Source organism: Choloepus didactylus, chromosome 12 (assembly GCF_015220235.1).
Source record: "Choloepus didactylus isolate mChoDid1 chromosome 12, mChoDid1.pri, whole genome shotgun sequence".
Lineage (NCBI taxonomy): Eukaryota > Metazoa > Chordata > Mammalia > Pilosa > Megalonychidae > Choloepus > Choloepus didactylus.
In genome coordinates, this window is record NC_051318.1 from 1,811,302 (window position 1) to 1,826,568 (window position 15,267).

A 15,267-nucleotide genomic window follows, 5' to 3' on the forward strand; every position below is an offset into this window, starting at 1 on the left:
CAGAAGCCCAGGGACATTTTGGAGAAAGCCATTTTGAAACCAGAACCCAGGAGTAAAGGACCAGCAGACACTAGCCACGTGCCTTCCCAGCTGACAGGTGTTCTGGACACCATCGGCCTTTCTTCAGTAAAGGTATCCTCTTGTTGAAGCCTTAGTTTGGACACTTATGGCCGTAGAACTGTAAATTTCTAATCTAAGAAACCCTCTTTATAAAAGCCAATCCATTTCTGGTATTTTGCATAACGGCAGCTCTAGTAAACTGGAACAAGCACTAACCAGAGGGTGGTCCCAGGTTTTCTGTACTGGAGAGGGTCTGGGCAGCAATGATTGGCAGGATGTCACTGAGAGACAATCTTGCAACTGCAAAACCATGAGGACAAACTACAGATCAGGTGAGGGGTTGATGAACACGGGGGGGGGGGCCCTCCCCCCTCCCCCCACTGAACCACCCCTAGCCCCATTATCTTTGACTGTTTTCTACCCAATGTCCTAGAATTTCATCATCACATTCACATCATGTACTAGCATGTGATGTTACTCACAATCATTACACACAGATAGTACTCTGAAAGAATTTCAGCCATCTTTTATTTTTAAATTTGCAATTCAGTACAGATCTAACATGTTGCAGAATGTGGATACTGAAAAGTTCTCTCAGTGTAAGTGGAGCATTTCAAAGACAAACATGGGTTCAAATTTTAAACTCTTTAAGCCTGTTTCTTCTTCTATAAAATGCAGATAATTTGATATTGTGAAGAGAAACTGTAAGTGAAAGCATCCATTAAAATATTAGACACATAGTAATTCCATAGATTTCTTTTGGATGAATTACATATGCAAATCTTTGTGTGCATGTGTGGTTTTACAAATGGCCTTTGGAAAACTAATAAATAGTTAGCTTAGAATTGTTCCATTAAAGTACATCAATACTTCCAATTCACAAATAATTCAAGGTTGTTGGAAGCTTAAATGAGGCTCCGTTTTTTGTCCCCCCCACTGACTTTTCTTTAAATTAACTCAAGATAAAATATCTAAAATATCTAAACTATGGAACTGAAAAATTTTAAAGGAGGCTTTTCTACCACTGAGCACAGGAGGCAGTTAACCAGCGTGTTCGTCTTTAGTCAAGCTGCTGGGGAATCGGGACTCGAGAGCACATCCCAGCACCCGGCCCCTCAGCCCTGGACAGAGTGCAGGCGGCGGCCTTCTCCTTAATCGCTCAGTACAAATCACCCAGGCTGTTTTCTACTGAGATTTTTATCATTCATTCCAGAATTTTAAAGGTGGCTTCCTGAAATCTGCATTTTTGTTCACCAGGTGACTCAGATAATCACCGACGTTTAGGACCCATCAAACTAAACAATTTCTATAACTCCTTTTTCTAAACCTTTTTTCCCTTTCTGTAAAGTGTACTGGCACAGAAGTGTATATTCACTTCTGTGCTCTCCAGCTGTTAATCACCTTTGCTCCTATTTTTTGCTGCATTTTTCATACACTGGCTCAATGAACACACTGATTAAGAGCTCTTATAATTCAAGAGTAGACAATGCACTTTATGGTATAACAAAATGTATTTTTTTCATAAGGTATTAATTAAGTACCAATAATGCATTTAAACTATTCAAAATATTCAGCACAAAATAAGAGCTTACAGATCACATTTCCTAACAAAACGTCTGTTTAAAATGTTAAGAACTTACTACAATAAAATTTCCAAAATCAAAGAACAAAAATATTACATAAATCACTTTGTGGCACAGGACATCATAAACTTATTTATGTAACCCAGCAGGCAGAGTTTTGGGCTAGAAATCAAAAATCTCTAAATTAAACCAAAAATTCAGTGAATAGATGTTCCGGTCTGGTTAAGAGGCTCAACTCTGTAAGGACCAGGAACCTCTGACCACCACCTTGTTTACAAGAATAAAAACTTCTCCAAGTATCAGTAGGGTACTTTTCTACCTCAGCAAAGATGCCTCTGCTGTTCATCTGCCAAAGTCGTGAACAGTATCTGGCAAACTTAACTACCAAAACGGCCCTTCGGATGCTGATTCTGTTGTGTTTTCTTGTAAATTTTTCCCCAGTGAAGCCAGGGCCCACGACAGAGAGATGCCCACAGATGAAAACTGGGCTCAGAGATAACCCGAGTCATGAAGAGTTCAGCAAATGTCTGTGGAAGGCCTGCTGTACTTCCAGCTCCGGACAGAACCGGACAGGCTCAGCACCTGCTCTCCAAGCACTGGCCCCCGGAAATCCAGGCTGCCTTCTGCTTCTCAATCATGAGGAGCCTTTGTTTCTTTGTTTCCTCTTGCAGGACTTGCAGAGATACCAATTTCCTCTATAAGCATAAATATCTCCTTGCTCCACGTGCCCTTTGCCCTTCCCTGGGTTCCCTTGAGAGGATTCTGAAATCTGTGTGGACAAGGCCTACTTGTTGACTGATCTAACAGCCTTCTGCCCCTTCTGGCAATGCCCTGGTTTGCTTCCCCCCGATCTTCCCCAGCACGCCCTCTACAGCTGTCTGCCCAGTTGGCTTGCTGAGGCCCTTGGCCTCACCGTGGCCCTCTCTTGCCCTCCTCCTTACCATCCTGGCCACTGGCTTCTGATTCATTTGGGAGACTTATCTCAACTCTTACTTAAATGCTGGGTCTTCAATAAGTAGAACAAAGCAGCATTTCCAATGAGCATTTCCTTGAGCTTTGCTGCGAGCTTCAGATCTATGCAAATAATCATCTCCTCCTGAATGCTATTGTCATCCTCAAAAAGACAATGGTTTCTTGAGGATTCTTATAGGTGGTATTAAGAGATTGGTAAAGAAATGCATAATTCAGCAACAGTTTCTTCTAATGTGCTGTCAGTTCTCACCACTGAGAAAATGGACTCTATAAACAGTTAAAATCACTTGGTATGGAATATCAATTTATTCATGAGAGCTAGCTAAAAAACTGGCACTTTGATATTAAATTGAAATTTCTATGCACACGGAAAGTTCGAAATGTAAAAAAGCCAGCTAAAGGATAAATTCTGAAAAAACAGTTGTGTATTCACGGGCAAATCTGTAACCCTCATCATAAACTATGTATAGTTAGGAATTCTCCTATTTACGAGCCCTGCAACTCGGATGCTATCCAGCAAACTGCCATCTATGAGCCACATATTTTAAAAAAGATTTTAAGCCAAAGACAAATAATTACAATTTAGTAAACTTTAATTTTCCAAATGTTTTCAGAAGGAATCATGAGAAGCCTCCGCCAGTATGAAACACAGCCGGACAATCCGTTCACCCAAATGAACGAGCAGTTGCACTGAGGGGCAGTAGCGAAAGGTGGTGGCAGTGGCGGCCCCGTGCTACAGGCATCCCCTTCACAGAACGAGATACAACAGTCATCTTTCTTTACTTCACTGACAACTGGCATTTTCAGAGTATTTCAAATGGCCTGATTTCAATTAAAAAAAAATACAATATTTATTCTGAAGACAGTCGTGCTCCAAATGGCACCTGTTAACCCCGTCCAACACGATCTCTAGGGATAATCCGCAGTTCTGACCCATGCTTGAGAAAAACATTCCCTAAACAAACAAAAAATAAAGTTAGGTATCTAAAAAGCAACAAGTTATCTTAACATTCCAACAATTTTAACATACAGTAAACAAGATAGTAAAAGGTAGAGCAAGTCCGAAAGCTCAAGTATCACCAGAACCCAATTCCAGGCATTTTAAGACTTGGTACTATTCCTCTTACATCTTAGGAGTCCAACAAACGTTTAGAAATTTAAAATAAGACTACCAGCCATGAAAATGCTGATATACTCAGCAACCCAGCAAGTAATGGCGTGAACTAATTTAATCATAAATACTTGCTTTAATACAAAATAAAATACCTCAGGAGAGAAAAATTAATCAATCTAAATCACCCCAAATGAAAAAGTTTAGAAACTCTGCTCTATTTTGGCTCAACTGCCTGATGAGATTTAGTTCATACTTCATAATGCACTCAATTCAATTTTTTTAAAAGGTACTAAAATAGGCAAGATGTTAGGGGAAGCAGTAATTCAAATTAATATAAATTACTGAAAATTTCTGGAGTTGAAAAAAACTATTACTATGTTTAAAAGCATCTGTATAAGGAAGTATCTCAGGATTTTTCAATAAATAGTCTTTTTTTTAAATAAAATTATACACTTAAAAGTACTAATTAACAAGATTTTTATGATTTTAAATCCCTCTCATTTTCTATAAGGCTACATTTCAGTCCCAAGGCCTATGAAGACAATATAATTTTGTTATAATACAAAAGTACTTTGGAATATAATTTAAAAAAACTACTACTTAAGATCAAGGTTACACTATATTGAAGCATGCTTAATCTCAAAGCATTTTAATTAATTAGACTGTGAGCCCAAATGCGTACATTTAAGAAAATCAAAACTACTTTTTAAAAAGTGTAAGACTACTTCTAATAAACTGTAAGATGCTTTTAACCTGCCTGCTTGTTATGACATCAGTATCTGATGTTAGTAGTTTCAAGTCCTGAGTGTGGACTTGGCCTCAGTCATTAAATGACCGTACTTCTCTAAAACAGAACAGCTGGGTATCTAGTCAATGCTTAACTATGATAATGCAGCATTTTAAGCACTTGACATGCATTACTGCACAACTATCTTATGAGGTAGGTTAAAATTATTCCTAAAACAGCACACTCCTGCCTTTGGACTTTTTGTTATGCATATTAATTAATACCTTTAATGCTTAAGCCACTGTGAGCCAGGTTTTCTGTGATTTGCAGCCCAAAGCATAAATGACACACATATTGCAACAAATTACTATCAGACACATATAAAGACTGCAACATAACCTCAAGTTAGCTATAATCCTAAGAGAATCTTACCAAGTATAATCATAATGAATTAAATATTCAGTATCAATTGACATACAGAGACCCCTCGCCCCCCTATTCCATGAGTTTTCAAGGAGACACTCACCAGCAGTCTGTGCGGGGTTTATTCCTATTCCGTCTAGAAAACAAGGTGTAGCATTATCTAAGTTGCTTCTAAAGCTATGCTGGTTTACTACTAACATCAACATCAGATTTGCCAAAAAGTGCTACAGTGTACACAGGCACCAGCCCAGTAGTTTAAACAGAGGCCACGAGGGACCATCACTCAGCTAAGCTCTCTACTGGTTCAAGTCTGTTACTGTCATTCGCACAATTTGCTAGACCAGAAAAGGACATCTGTTGGTGTGATGAGCACCTGCCACAGATGGTAGTTTTTGGTTCTGTTATGCCACAAACAGTGAAAATAATGCTTTCTGTACTGCTCAGAGGCATAAAAGCTTAAGGCCAGGCGAGCCCACAAAGTCATTTATTCCTGTCCCATGGAAACTTTAATAAGTTCACAAAGCACTTTCCTAAGCCATTCATTTCTGGACCTAAAACTTCTCAGGAAGTCTGTGGCTTTCCTCTGAACAGAGAAGCACTCCAAGGTGACAGCGGTGACTGGTTCAGTGTGACAATTTGTCACGTCTCAGCACGCCAGGCTCCTGCTTAGGGCCGCGTCTTCTCAACCCATCTGCTGGCCCCCCAGGCTGGGCTCCTGAGGAGGGGAAGCCCTCCCGGCCCCTCGACTCCTAAGCTCATCGTAGGGCCACCTCCACCACACTTAAGTGTCATCCACTCTATCCAGAAGTTAAGTTATAAACCTAACTGAATAACAAGCCTGTAAGAAACAGTCTTCAGTCAGGAAAGCAACAGCAAGGTATAGCAAAGGTACATTCTTGCTTAACTTCCTATATTCTGAAGCATTTACCGATGCAAATTTAAAAAAAAAAAAAAAACCTTGGGAAATAAAAAATATTTTCAGTAATAATCTGGCATAAAGTGGTAACAGCACAAGATATTAGACAGTACCAAAAGAATAAAGAAATTGAGAAGAGCTAATTACATACTATGACTTAAGTGTCTGCAATCAAGCATATCATTTATACTGATAAATTTGGGGCTTTTTTGTATTTAAGTCAATTTTAATTAATTTTGTTCCTTTCAAACAATTTCTACAGCTCCGAGGTAATAATCTTAAAATGAATTCTTACCATTGGTAATAATTGCACTTGTTGCTGCAGGAACTTTAAACTAAAAGGGAGAAAAAAATATATACATAGGGAGAATAACTAGATAAGTAAAGGATGGGGTGCATATAAATTATTCTATAATTCTAAAATGTGATTTATCTTTTAGGAAAACTGATGCCATCAAATAAAGTACTGTTATTTGCTTTATCTTAAAAGAACAACTCTGTCCTCTAAATACTGCATTTCATTGTATCTAAGATTCTGCTGATCATAAGATGCACCTTATCTTATGGACTACAAAATACAAAACAATACTGATTACTCTATGACCCAAGCAATGTCTACCCTTTCAGACTCAGACATGTCATTTTTATCATGTATCACCCTCCTGAATAAGGAAAACAAGAAGGCAGAATAAACTGATTAGAATACTCCTGAATTTTCTTCAGAGAAATGGCAAGTTCCATACAGATGTTCTTGTGTTTAGCAGGTAACAAGATTTCCAGGTGAGAGCCGAGGCTCACGGCTCCTTCAATGATCTACTGACTGAGGCCACAGGGACAGCCAACGGTCTGGTTGTGTCCCCAGAAAACAACAAAGGCGGTCAAGGAGGTCAAGGAAGCCAGTGACGGCAAAGAGGCAGTCTCCAGAGATCAGAGGTGGCCAAAGTGTGATCAGGTGCTCAGAGTTGAAATATTTATTAAACACTTCTGTGCTACAAGCAGGTTTTACACCTACTCAGTTGAGTTTTGTGGTCAAATGAGTTTGGAAAAATAAACCAGTGGTCTCTTCAAAAGCCTTTAATACGTTGCTTACAGTTTATTCAACCACAAGAAGAAAATAGTAACTGAAGCATTTCTCACACTTTTTGGCCACTGAACCCATTCCCCCCCCCCCCCCCCCCCCCCCCCAGAATTTCTTTCTCTTTTGGTAGTTCTAGTGGGTTAGGGTAAACAGTCTGGAGAACACTATACTTGGCCTTTAAAATGGTGACTTACGGACAGCTGAGAAGAACAACCAAATGTATATTTTAAATTATGAATTGAAAAATCAAGTTTAAAAATAAGAACTTAATATGCATAAGAACAATTACTTCTTACAAGACCTAATAAACAATTTTACTCTCAATATGGTACATTCTTAATTGTAAACATCCTTTTAAAGATTTAAATTCTAAACAATAAATCTACTTTAAGATAACATCAAAATGTACTTTAATAATAAATAAATTTCCTAAGTTTAAAATTTTTTTGCAGTTTTATTACTCAATAAAACTTTGATCAAATATCCAAATTAGTTTAAGACATCTCAGATTTTCTGTGAGTCATACTCTTAAATCATGTCCATTTTAAAATAAGCTATACATTTTCTTAACCATATCCATGTGGTGGCAACATATTTTGTGAATATATAACAAAAGCAACTGCTAATGATTGTCTTTTCCAGAATGTGGAGGCAACGGGTAAGCTGAAATTTGGGGACACATCCCTAGTGATGTAAAATACAGTGACAACTACTTTTGTCCTACATGAATAAATTTTCTCCTGGGTTCAAAGTGTCTTCTATGCTGCTCAATTTTTATTTATTTTCTTCCTTCAATCCCCTCAGTCTATAATTTAGGATGTTAAGAGGCTCTTCTCAGGCTCTGACAACTCAATATTATGTGAAATTAATTCCCAGTCATGTGTTAAGATATTTTATAATTTTTTAATTAAGAGAATTCTACTAGAGATTTAAATTTATCAAGTGTTCTTTCTTGATTTTTTCAAGTCAACTTTTGTTCTCTCTGTTGCCTGAAAGTCTTATCTGTTCTAAATGTGTAGCACCCATCAGTCACAATTATACGTGACACTGAAGCTTTAATCAATGTATGTGGCTGTGTGCAGCCTGTTGGTTTATTTTCTGTTAGTATCTTTATATTAGAAGACCAAGATCCCAATGCCTTTACCTTATAAAGAACATATGATAAAATAACTATAGAATATGTAGCAACAATAGTAATTACTATAGTTTGTAAATCCACCTCCTAAGTCTGGAATACATGGGACCTGCTATTCCTCAGACCACGAGCACTTCTTGCCAGTGATCTGTGCAGCAAGAAGAAAGACGACGCTGTATTCAGGAATGCTTGCCATCTCCTCTTACGTGCTGTTTTCGCATGAAGAACAGATCAAAACTGACTTTAAAACACACTCACTTTTCAGGGGCTGTAAGCAACATGGTAGCTGACTTCCCATGAGCCCCTGAAGTTCAGAGAAGACAGGGGCTAAGTCAGCTTTTTAATTAGGGAGTTATTAAGATTATTTTTCTGTGCCTATAAACTTTTCTGAAGATTCTGAACCAAAAATTGTATTTGCGTCACTCTGTAGCCGTACAGCATTTTTAACTTCACAAAATTTTAATAAATGCTATTCCAGTTTTACTCAAAAACATAAAGGACAGGCAATTACGACTGCCATTTTAAAGATTAAAAAATTCAGGAAGAGAGAAAACTGGGAGACTTGTCTCATATCAAAGCTAATTAATGGCACAACTAAAACTACACTACATCTTCTGAGTCACCTTTTGGTGCTCTTTCCACCAGATCAAACTACTCATCCAAGCGTGACGTCCAAAGACCTGCTTTACATATGCTCCTCAGAACTTCAGATGAAAACATTTTACTTCTTAAAAACAGAAAACCCAAACATATTTTTAAGAACTGGATACTTTTAAAAAAAGAACACATTTTACTGAGTTACGAGTTCATTTGCTCATTACAGAAAGTTTGGAAAATATAATAAAGCTTGAAACAATACTTGTAATTCCAGAATCAAAGCTAGTAAAATATGAGAATACAGAATACAGTATGATATGTTGCTGTATTTTTTTAAATTTATGTATCATCGGTACCTTTCAATTTCAATAAAAATTCTCCTTATAACTTTCAATGGTTGCACTAAATACATGTGTCAAATTGTTTAACTCATTCCGTTACATATTTAAGCAAGTCTTGAAGTTCATTCTCAAGTCCATGTGGAAGTGTGTGTGTGGGGGAGGCAGATTTCAAGCAGTTTAGAGTTTTGATGAATTTTGTTGAACCACATTCCATAAGGGTTGTTCCAATCCATACTTACTTCTTCGGCTGCAAACTTTAAGACTGCTGTGAAAGGGGTGCTTTCAGGAACACTGAGTCTGCAAGAAGAATTAAAAAGAACAAAAAACAGTAGGGTGTTTTTTAAGCCCTTTGTTCTTTATTTCAGCTACTATAGAAAATCTGAGAAGCTGTCTTTCGAGTCTGAAGGTTGGATATTTTGATTCACACTACATTCATTTACTCTGAAGGGAAAAAAAAAACCCACTTAGCTGAGATGATGCCTACAGCTCCACTTGACAACTAGCAACACACACACTCTTTCAACTCGTGGACACAGACATATCTGCCCCATGGGCTGAGAGATGGATTCCAAAAACTCAAATCTGTCCTTAGCCCTCTGACCACTTCACCACCTCTAGTCCAAAGGCCTCTTCACCTGATGCAGAAATGCTGTAATTTTCATATTAAGTAGAGGCCACCTGGGGAGCGTCACAGGACCATGGGATGGACTGACTCACGTCCTTCACAACGGACCCTCAGAGTCCCACCCCCAGTCCATGGTGTGGACTCATTTGTGCACAGGATCTCTGAAGGTCCTACTAGGACAAGGCCAGCCTGAGCCAGGGCAGGCCTGAGTCCAGTGTGACCAGTGTCCTCATGAGCAGAGGACAAGTGGACATAGAGGGGACAGACGGGACAGTGGACGCGGGACAAGGCGGAGGCCGAGTTAGGAGTCACTGATGGCCACCCCGAAAATTGCAGACTATGGAGAGAGCCTGGCCCTGCTGACACCTCGAATTCTGACTTCTGTCCTCCTAAACTGTGAGATGACAAACTCCTGTCATTTGAGCAGATGAGGCTGTGTTATCTGCCACAGTGGCCCTACGGTCCAGATCAAAAATCTTTTCATGAATGCTCCTGGGCGCTCCACAAAATCATGTCTAAGTCTGTAGATCTGGTCAATGAAAGGGAAACGCTTAGATGGCAAAGTGTCAACAGTGAGGTGATTTTCTACCTTTTATGTCATCATTTGAAAAAGGGCTTGGTTTAAACTGAGACAACACTGTGGAGGGCAATGTGTCATTTGTGATTGATTTGCACAATGGCAAACATATTAAAGATCACTGGTAAACTCAGCATTTATAAATCAGTTAGTCCCAGGGTCAATCTGTATGAATTTTCCAATTTAAAAACTAAAAAAAGAAATCGACATCATTAATGACACAGTAAGAAGTTAAATAAATAAATAAATAAATAAAATTTATAATGTAAAATAAATTACAATGATTAAAGAAAACCAGATTGTCTTTCAAAGCAGGAGATGACAAGCTAACATTTTTCTTTGAAGCTCCTCTTATTTGTCATCACTCATATTCTAACTTTAAAGTTTTAACAGCAACTACCATTATGTGACATTTTCATGCATACATCTAGCTTCTTCCATTAGTTCAAAGATCTCTAAACATAACTGTCCTAAGATCCACCACATGACACTGTGTCTACTTCCAGTAAGGAGTGTGGATAGATTTCATGGCTGCCCCTCCTCTATTCCATCCATTCATCCATCCAGAAAAAAAAAAAAATTAGTGAACAAGGTGTGATGGTTAGATTCATGTGTCAACTTGGCCAAGTGATGGTACCCAGCTGTCTGGTCAAGCAAGCACTGGCCTAACCGTTGCTGTGAGGATCTTTGTGGCTGGTTAATAAACCAACAGGCTGGTTTATTAAATCATCAGTCAATTGGCTGCAGCTGTGACTGATGATGTCAACAAAGGGCGTGTCTTTCACAATGAGAGAATGCAGTTGGCTGGATTTAATCCAATCAATCAGTTGAAGACTTTTAAGCGAGACAGAGAGAGGACCTTCACTTCTTCGGCTGCCCATTGAAGTATTTCCCGAGGAGTTCGTAGAAGTTGCCAATTTGTTTCCTGAGGAGTTCATTGAACATCTCCATTGGAGTTGTTAGTTTGTTGCCTGCCCTATGGAATTTGGACTGGTGCATACCCACAGCTGTGTGACACACCTTTATAAATCTTATATTCATAGAGAACCCTAATACACAAGGGTATCAATTAATTTTTTCTTTTCCTTTCCTTTTATTGCACAAGAGACAATTAAAACACAAATTTCTAAATGTATAGTCACTTCTTTAAGAAAATATCTAATAAATTGGTGATATGAGAGCTCAAAGAAGGAAATAGTACTTTGCAAGTATCTCTACAGCATGTCAACTACTTAGGACCCGAGATTCATTTTCCTAAAACTCTGTCCCTAAAAGAACTTCTAAAACCTTGGGGTTTCAATTTTCTTTACAATTGGAGACTTGTGATTATATAGACTAATCTAGATTTAATGCATTTTGTGTTTGCGAGTTAATATTTCATAAAATTGGCACTCAAGTTATATTGGCATTTTGAAAGCATGGGAATTACCCTGTACATTAGAGTGAATTTTTAAAGTAAAGTATTGACATCATCTGTTCTTTTAATAACTACTTTATATAAACCTAAGTACAACACAACTTGGCAAGAGTTGTTTAAAGAATATGAACAAAGTGCTATAGGAATCTGGAAAAGGGAGACAAAAATCTTTGCAGAAGTGAAGTTTTGATGATTAAAGGATATTGTGCATCAAAGATTGGTCACAAGACTGCATTCCAAGAAAAGAGTAAAAACTTGTAAAGGCAGGGAGAGTAAAAAGGACTTGTAGGTTTGGGAATGGTGAATCTGAGACTTCGACTAAGTCCTGGAAGTAGGAGGAGGAAGGTAAGAAAAGGTGGGAAGCAATACGGGAGAGAAAGGCTGGAATCAGAATGAAAGAGCCAAAAGCATTTTTAATTCATCCTGCGTATAAAAACGAACACTTACTTCCAACAATTTTGTAACTTAGTGCCAATACAAACAGTGACTCCGACTACCAACCAACAACAAAAAAACAAATTGAGAACTACCTGAAATATCCTTCTTTTTCAAACTCAACTACCACTCCATCCACTGTCTCTTGCCCTCTCTTCCTAGAGCATGTTTACATGCTGAGAATAGTCCAGGAAGAGAAGAAATCAATAAGAAGACTAATATAGATGGGGTGCAGAACCCAAGTGGAACAACCAGCTTTTCATAGGAGTAAAGTCATGTTTTCCGTTGTAACATGATGGGAGACAGAGATGATAAGTTTGTAGATGTAGTGGTTAGGTCCACAGAGGTGTTGATGAGAAGATGGGAGAATCTCCCCTAGGCTTGAGAGTAAGTGGGAACGGGGGTTGTGGGAAGTATGAACAGAAATTTAAAAACAAAACAAAACAAAACAACCTGACAGAGAGTAAGAAAGAAAACGAAGAAATGTAGTAGAGTGCTGCCTATATTGGTCATGAATTTTACATATAACCATAAGCCTGACTGTGCCATTTTCTAGGGGGCACTCAGCTAGGTACAGAGAACACAAGTGACTGGATTCAGAGTTGGTGTTTCACCGAACAAATTATGGAGAGAGGGAAAAGGGTGCCAGAGCCGAGGGTATTTGCAAGACAGTGATTGAAACATAAGAAGCATGGACTCTAAACTGGATAAGGAAAAGAGGGGTGGAGTTATGAGTGGTAGGGTGATAGTGAAAGATTAAACGCAGAGAGAACCATGGATGGATGGGAAAAACACTCCTGCAGGGGAAACAGAATAAGTCAGCTGGAAGGAAAAACGTGGTTAGCCATATTAAAGTGCTTGAGAATGACATTTTAGAGGTGGAACTGGGAGGACGCGTCGGTTACAACTGAGACTGATAGCAGCTGTTGTCTACTCATTATGTGGCCACGGTACCAATACATTAATTATACACAAAATCCTATGCAAGTCCTGTTCCTTGCTATATTTCATGCAACTTCTAGTTGCAATAATCTCACGAGTGTTTAAACCGACTGTTGAGTCACTGACACTCAAGAATCAGGAGGCTGGCCCGGGACTTCTTTCCTGATGAGTGTTGAGAGGCCTTTCCCGTCACCGGCGGATGGGACCCCAGTACTTTTAAGGACCCCGGCCAGCAACTGGGGCGCTGTCCACACGTCCTCCCACTCCACCACCCACAGAATGCATTCCGATGGGGGTCCTGACCCGCAGAACCCTTCGCTCCCGCCACAACCCGCTCCCTCGCGCCGGGGTGAGCAGACCCTTAAGGGAGCAGGTCCCGGACCCCACCCACCCACTCTCCCGCGAGGCAGGTTTCCGGGAGGACGCAGGGTGGGGGAGAGGGCGGCGGGTGGCGACCGGTGGGAGATGTGCGGCAGGCCCCCTCCCGGCCCCACCCCACCCCCCAAACCCAGCCCAGGCCCCGGCCCGACCCCAGCCCCAGGCCGGCCCCTGCCCCTGCCGGCCCGAGCCACTCACACTTTGTAGGGCAATCGCGGGTCCGACGTCAGCGTGATCTTGAAAGAAACCTTCGACCTAAGAAGGAGAGCGGGAGAAGGTTAGTGTCGGGCGCCAGGGCTGGGGCTGAGCCGGGTTTGGGGTCGGGGCCGGCGGGCACACTCACATGGTGGAGCCGGGGCGAGCAAAGCTGCCACCAGCACCGCCAGCGTCCCCGCCCCGCTCTCGTCCACGTCTCCCTCGGCCATCGGGGGCCTCCGGAGTCGCTGCTGTCCAAGGCACTGCCTGAAAATAGGCTCCGGGGTCTCACGGTGGCTGGCACCTTCACGTTATAAATATCCACTGGTTTTGTATTTCTACCTCTGAGACGATAACATGGAGCGTATAGGAAACATATTTTTTCAAGTGCAGCTATTTCCTGCAGTACTTTAAGTCAGGCAGCAGAAGCGCGGGCTCACACGGAAGGACCCTGAGCCCCAGCAGGAAGGTTGGGGCGGAAGTCGGCCTGCAGGGTAGGCAGGCGGAAATAGACGTGCCGGGCGGCGGGCGGAAGTCTGCGTGCCAGAGTGGGCGGGCGGAAGAGCGCAGTGGGAGGGGATGTGGGCGGGGCCGTGGAGGGCCTCGGCTGTTGCTAAGGCAACCAGCGTGCGAGAAAGCTGATGGAGGCTTGGAAGGGCGGGGATGCTAACCTGCTTTGCTGTCCTGCTCCTCTCCTGCCCAGCAAGCCAGCCCTGTTCTTTTTGGCGTTCCTCGTGTTCTTTATCCTTCACACGTCACTTGAAACTCTTCAGTTTTTCACACGTAACAGTTTTCAAGACCAAACGCTCGTGCTGGGGTGAGCGAGGGAGACCAGGCCCGGCTCCCGGAGCAGCAGGCCTCGACAGCTCGCCCCCGGGTCTCCTAAGCCTGCCTTCGGGCACCAGGGTAACCGCAGACCCCGGGTGCCGGGCTCTGAGGTGGACGCTGGGGTCCCCAGGGGAGGGAGGCAGGTGTGCGCCGCCCGCCCCGGCTCCAGCACTCGGCAGTTCCCGGGTAGTGAGGGGCGGAGACCCACGTGCTCCAAGTTTCACTCCGAATCCCGGCATCTGCCTTTGGGGAAGCAGATCCCTCCCAGCGGGACCGCGGTGCCCTGTTGCGGAACTGTTGCGTGAGTAGGTAAGGCAGGCAGGCAGTAGCATCTGGGGAGCGCTGGTTAATCTTCCGGGAGTGTGGGGTCCCCTTGAGAGGGAAGTGGGGGGACTGCCCAGTGCTGGCCCCAAGACAGAGTCTCTCTGCGCTCTTGGTCCGGTTTGTAGCAACTGCCCTTGCCAGGTGAGATCTCCGCGAGGAGAGGATGCTGATTCTGGTAGCAGCTAAGATGGTTGTTGTCTTTTAAACTTTTAAACATTTCCTGTGTATGCAGAGAGATGCAGGCAAATATTGACTGATAGCTTTAGGGGTCAACAGTAGGCCTTTCCTGGCTAAAACTGTGGAATCAGAGGATGTAATTAAGATCCTTTAGATTAGCAATGAGGAGAAAACTACTAATTGTGTCTACCTGCCGTCAGCCAGCCAGGTAACAATGGGCAGATTAGGGTATATACTTACAGTTGTATATTTCTAAGAATACATACTGTATATGTATATATTTAAAATTGTATCCTCTTATTTATAGTTTGGTTTCTGCTCATTGATAAAAATATGTAGCAAAATCCTAAAGAGAAAAATATATTTTGATTTAACAGTTTTTATTGCATGTATAAAAAAAGTGAAGACTGGATTCAACTTCAG

General features: G+C 41.3%; 1 protein-coding gene across 1 annotated transcript; it reads right to left on the minus strand.

Annotated features, from left to right (window-relative positions):
• Positions 1-570: 570 nt before the first annotated feature.
• UFM1 (ubiquitin fold modifier 1) lies at positions 571-13,764 on the minus strand. The gene is made up of 6 exons (XM_037800281.1): positions 13,664-13,764; positions 13,519-13,575; positions 9,186-9,243; positions 6,091-6,130; positions 4,983-5,015; positions 571-3,570 (listed from the first exon to the last, which is right to left on the minus strand). Coding segments are annotated over exons 1-6 (258 nt in total). The 5' UTR covers positions 13,666-13,764; the 3' UTR covers positions 571-3,502.
• Between the last annotated feature and the right edge of the window lie 1,503 nt (positions 13,765-15,267).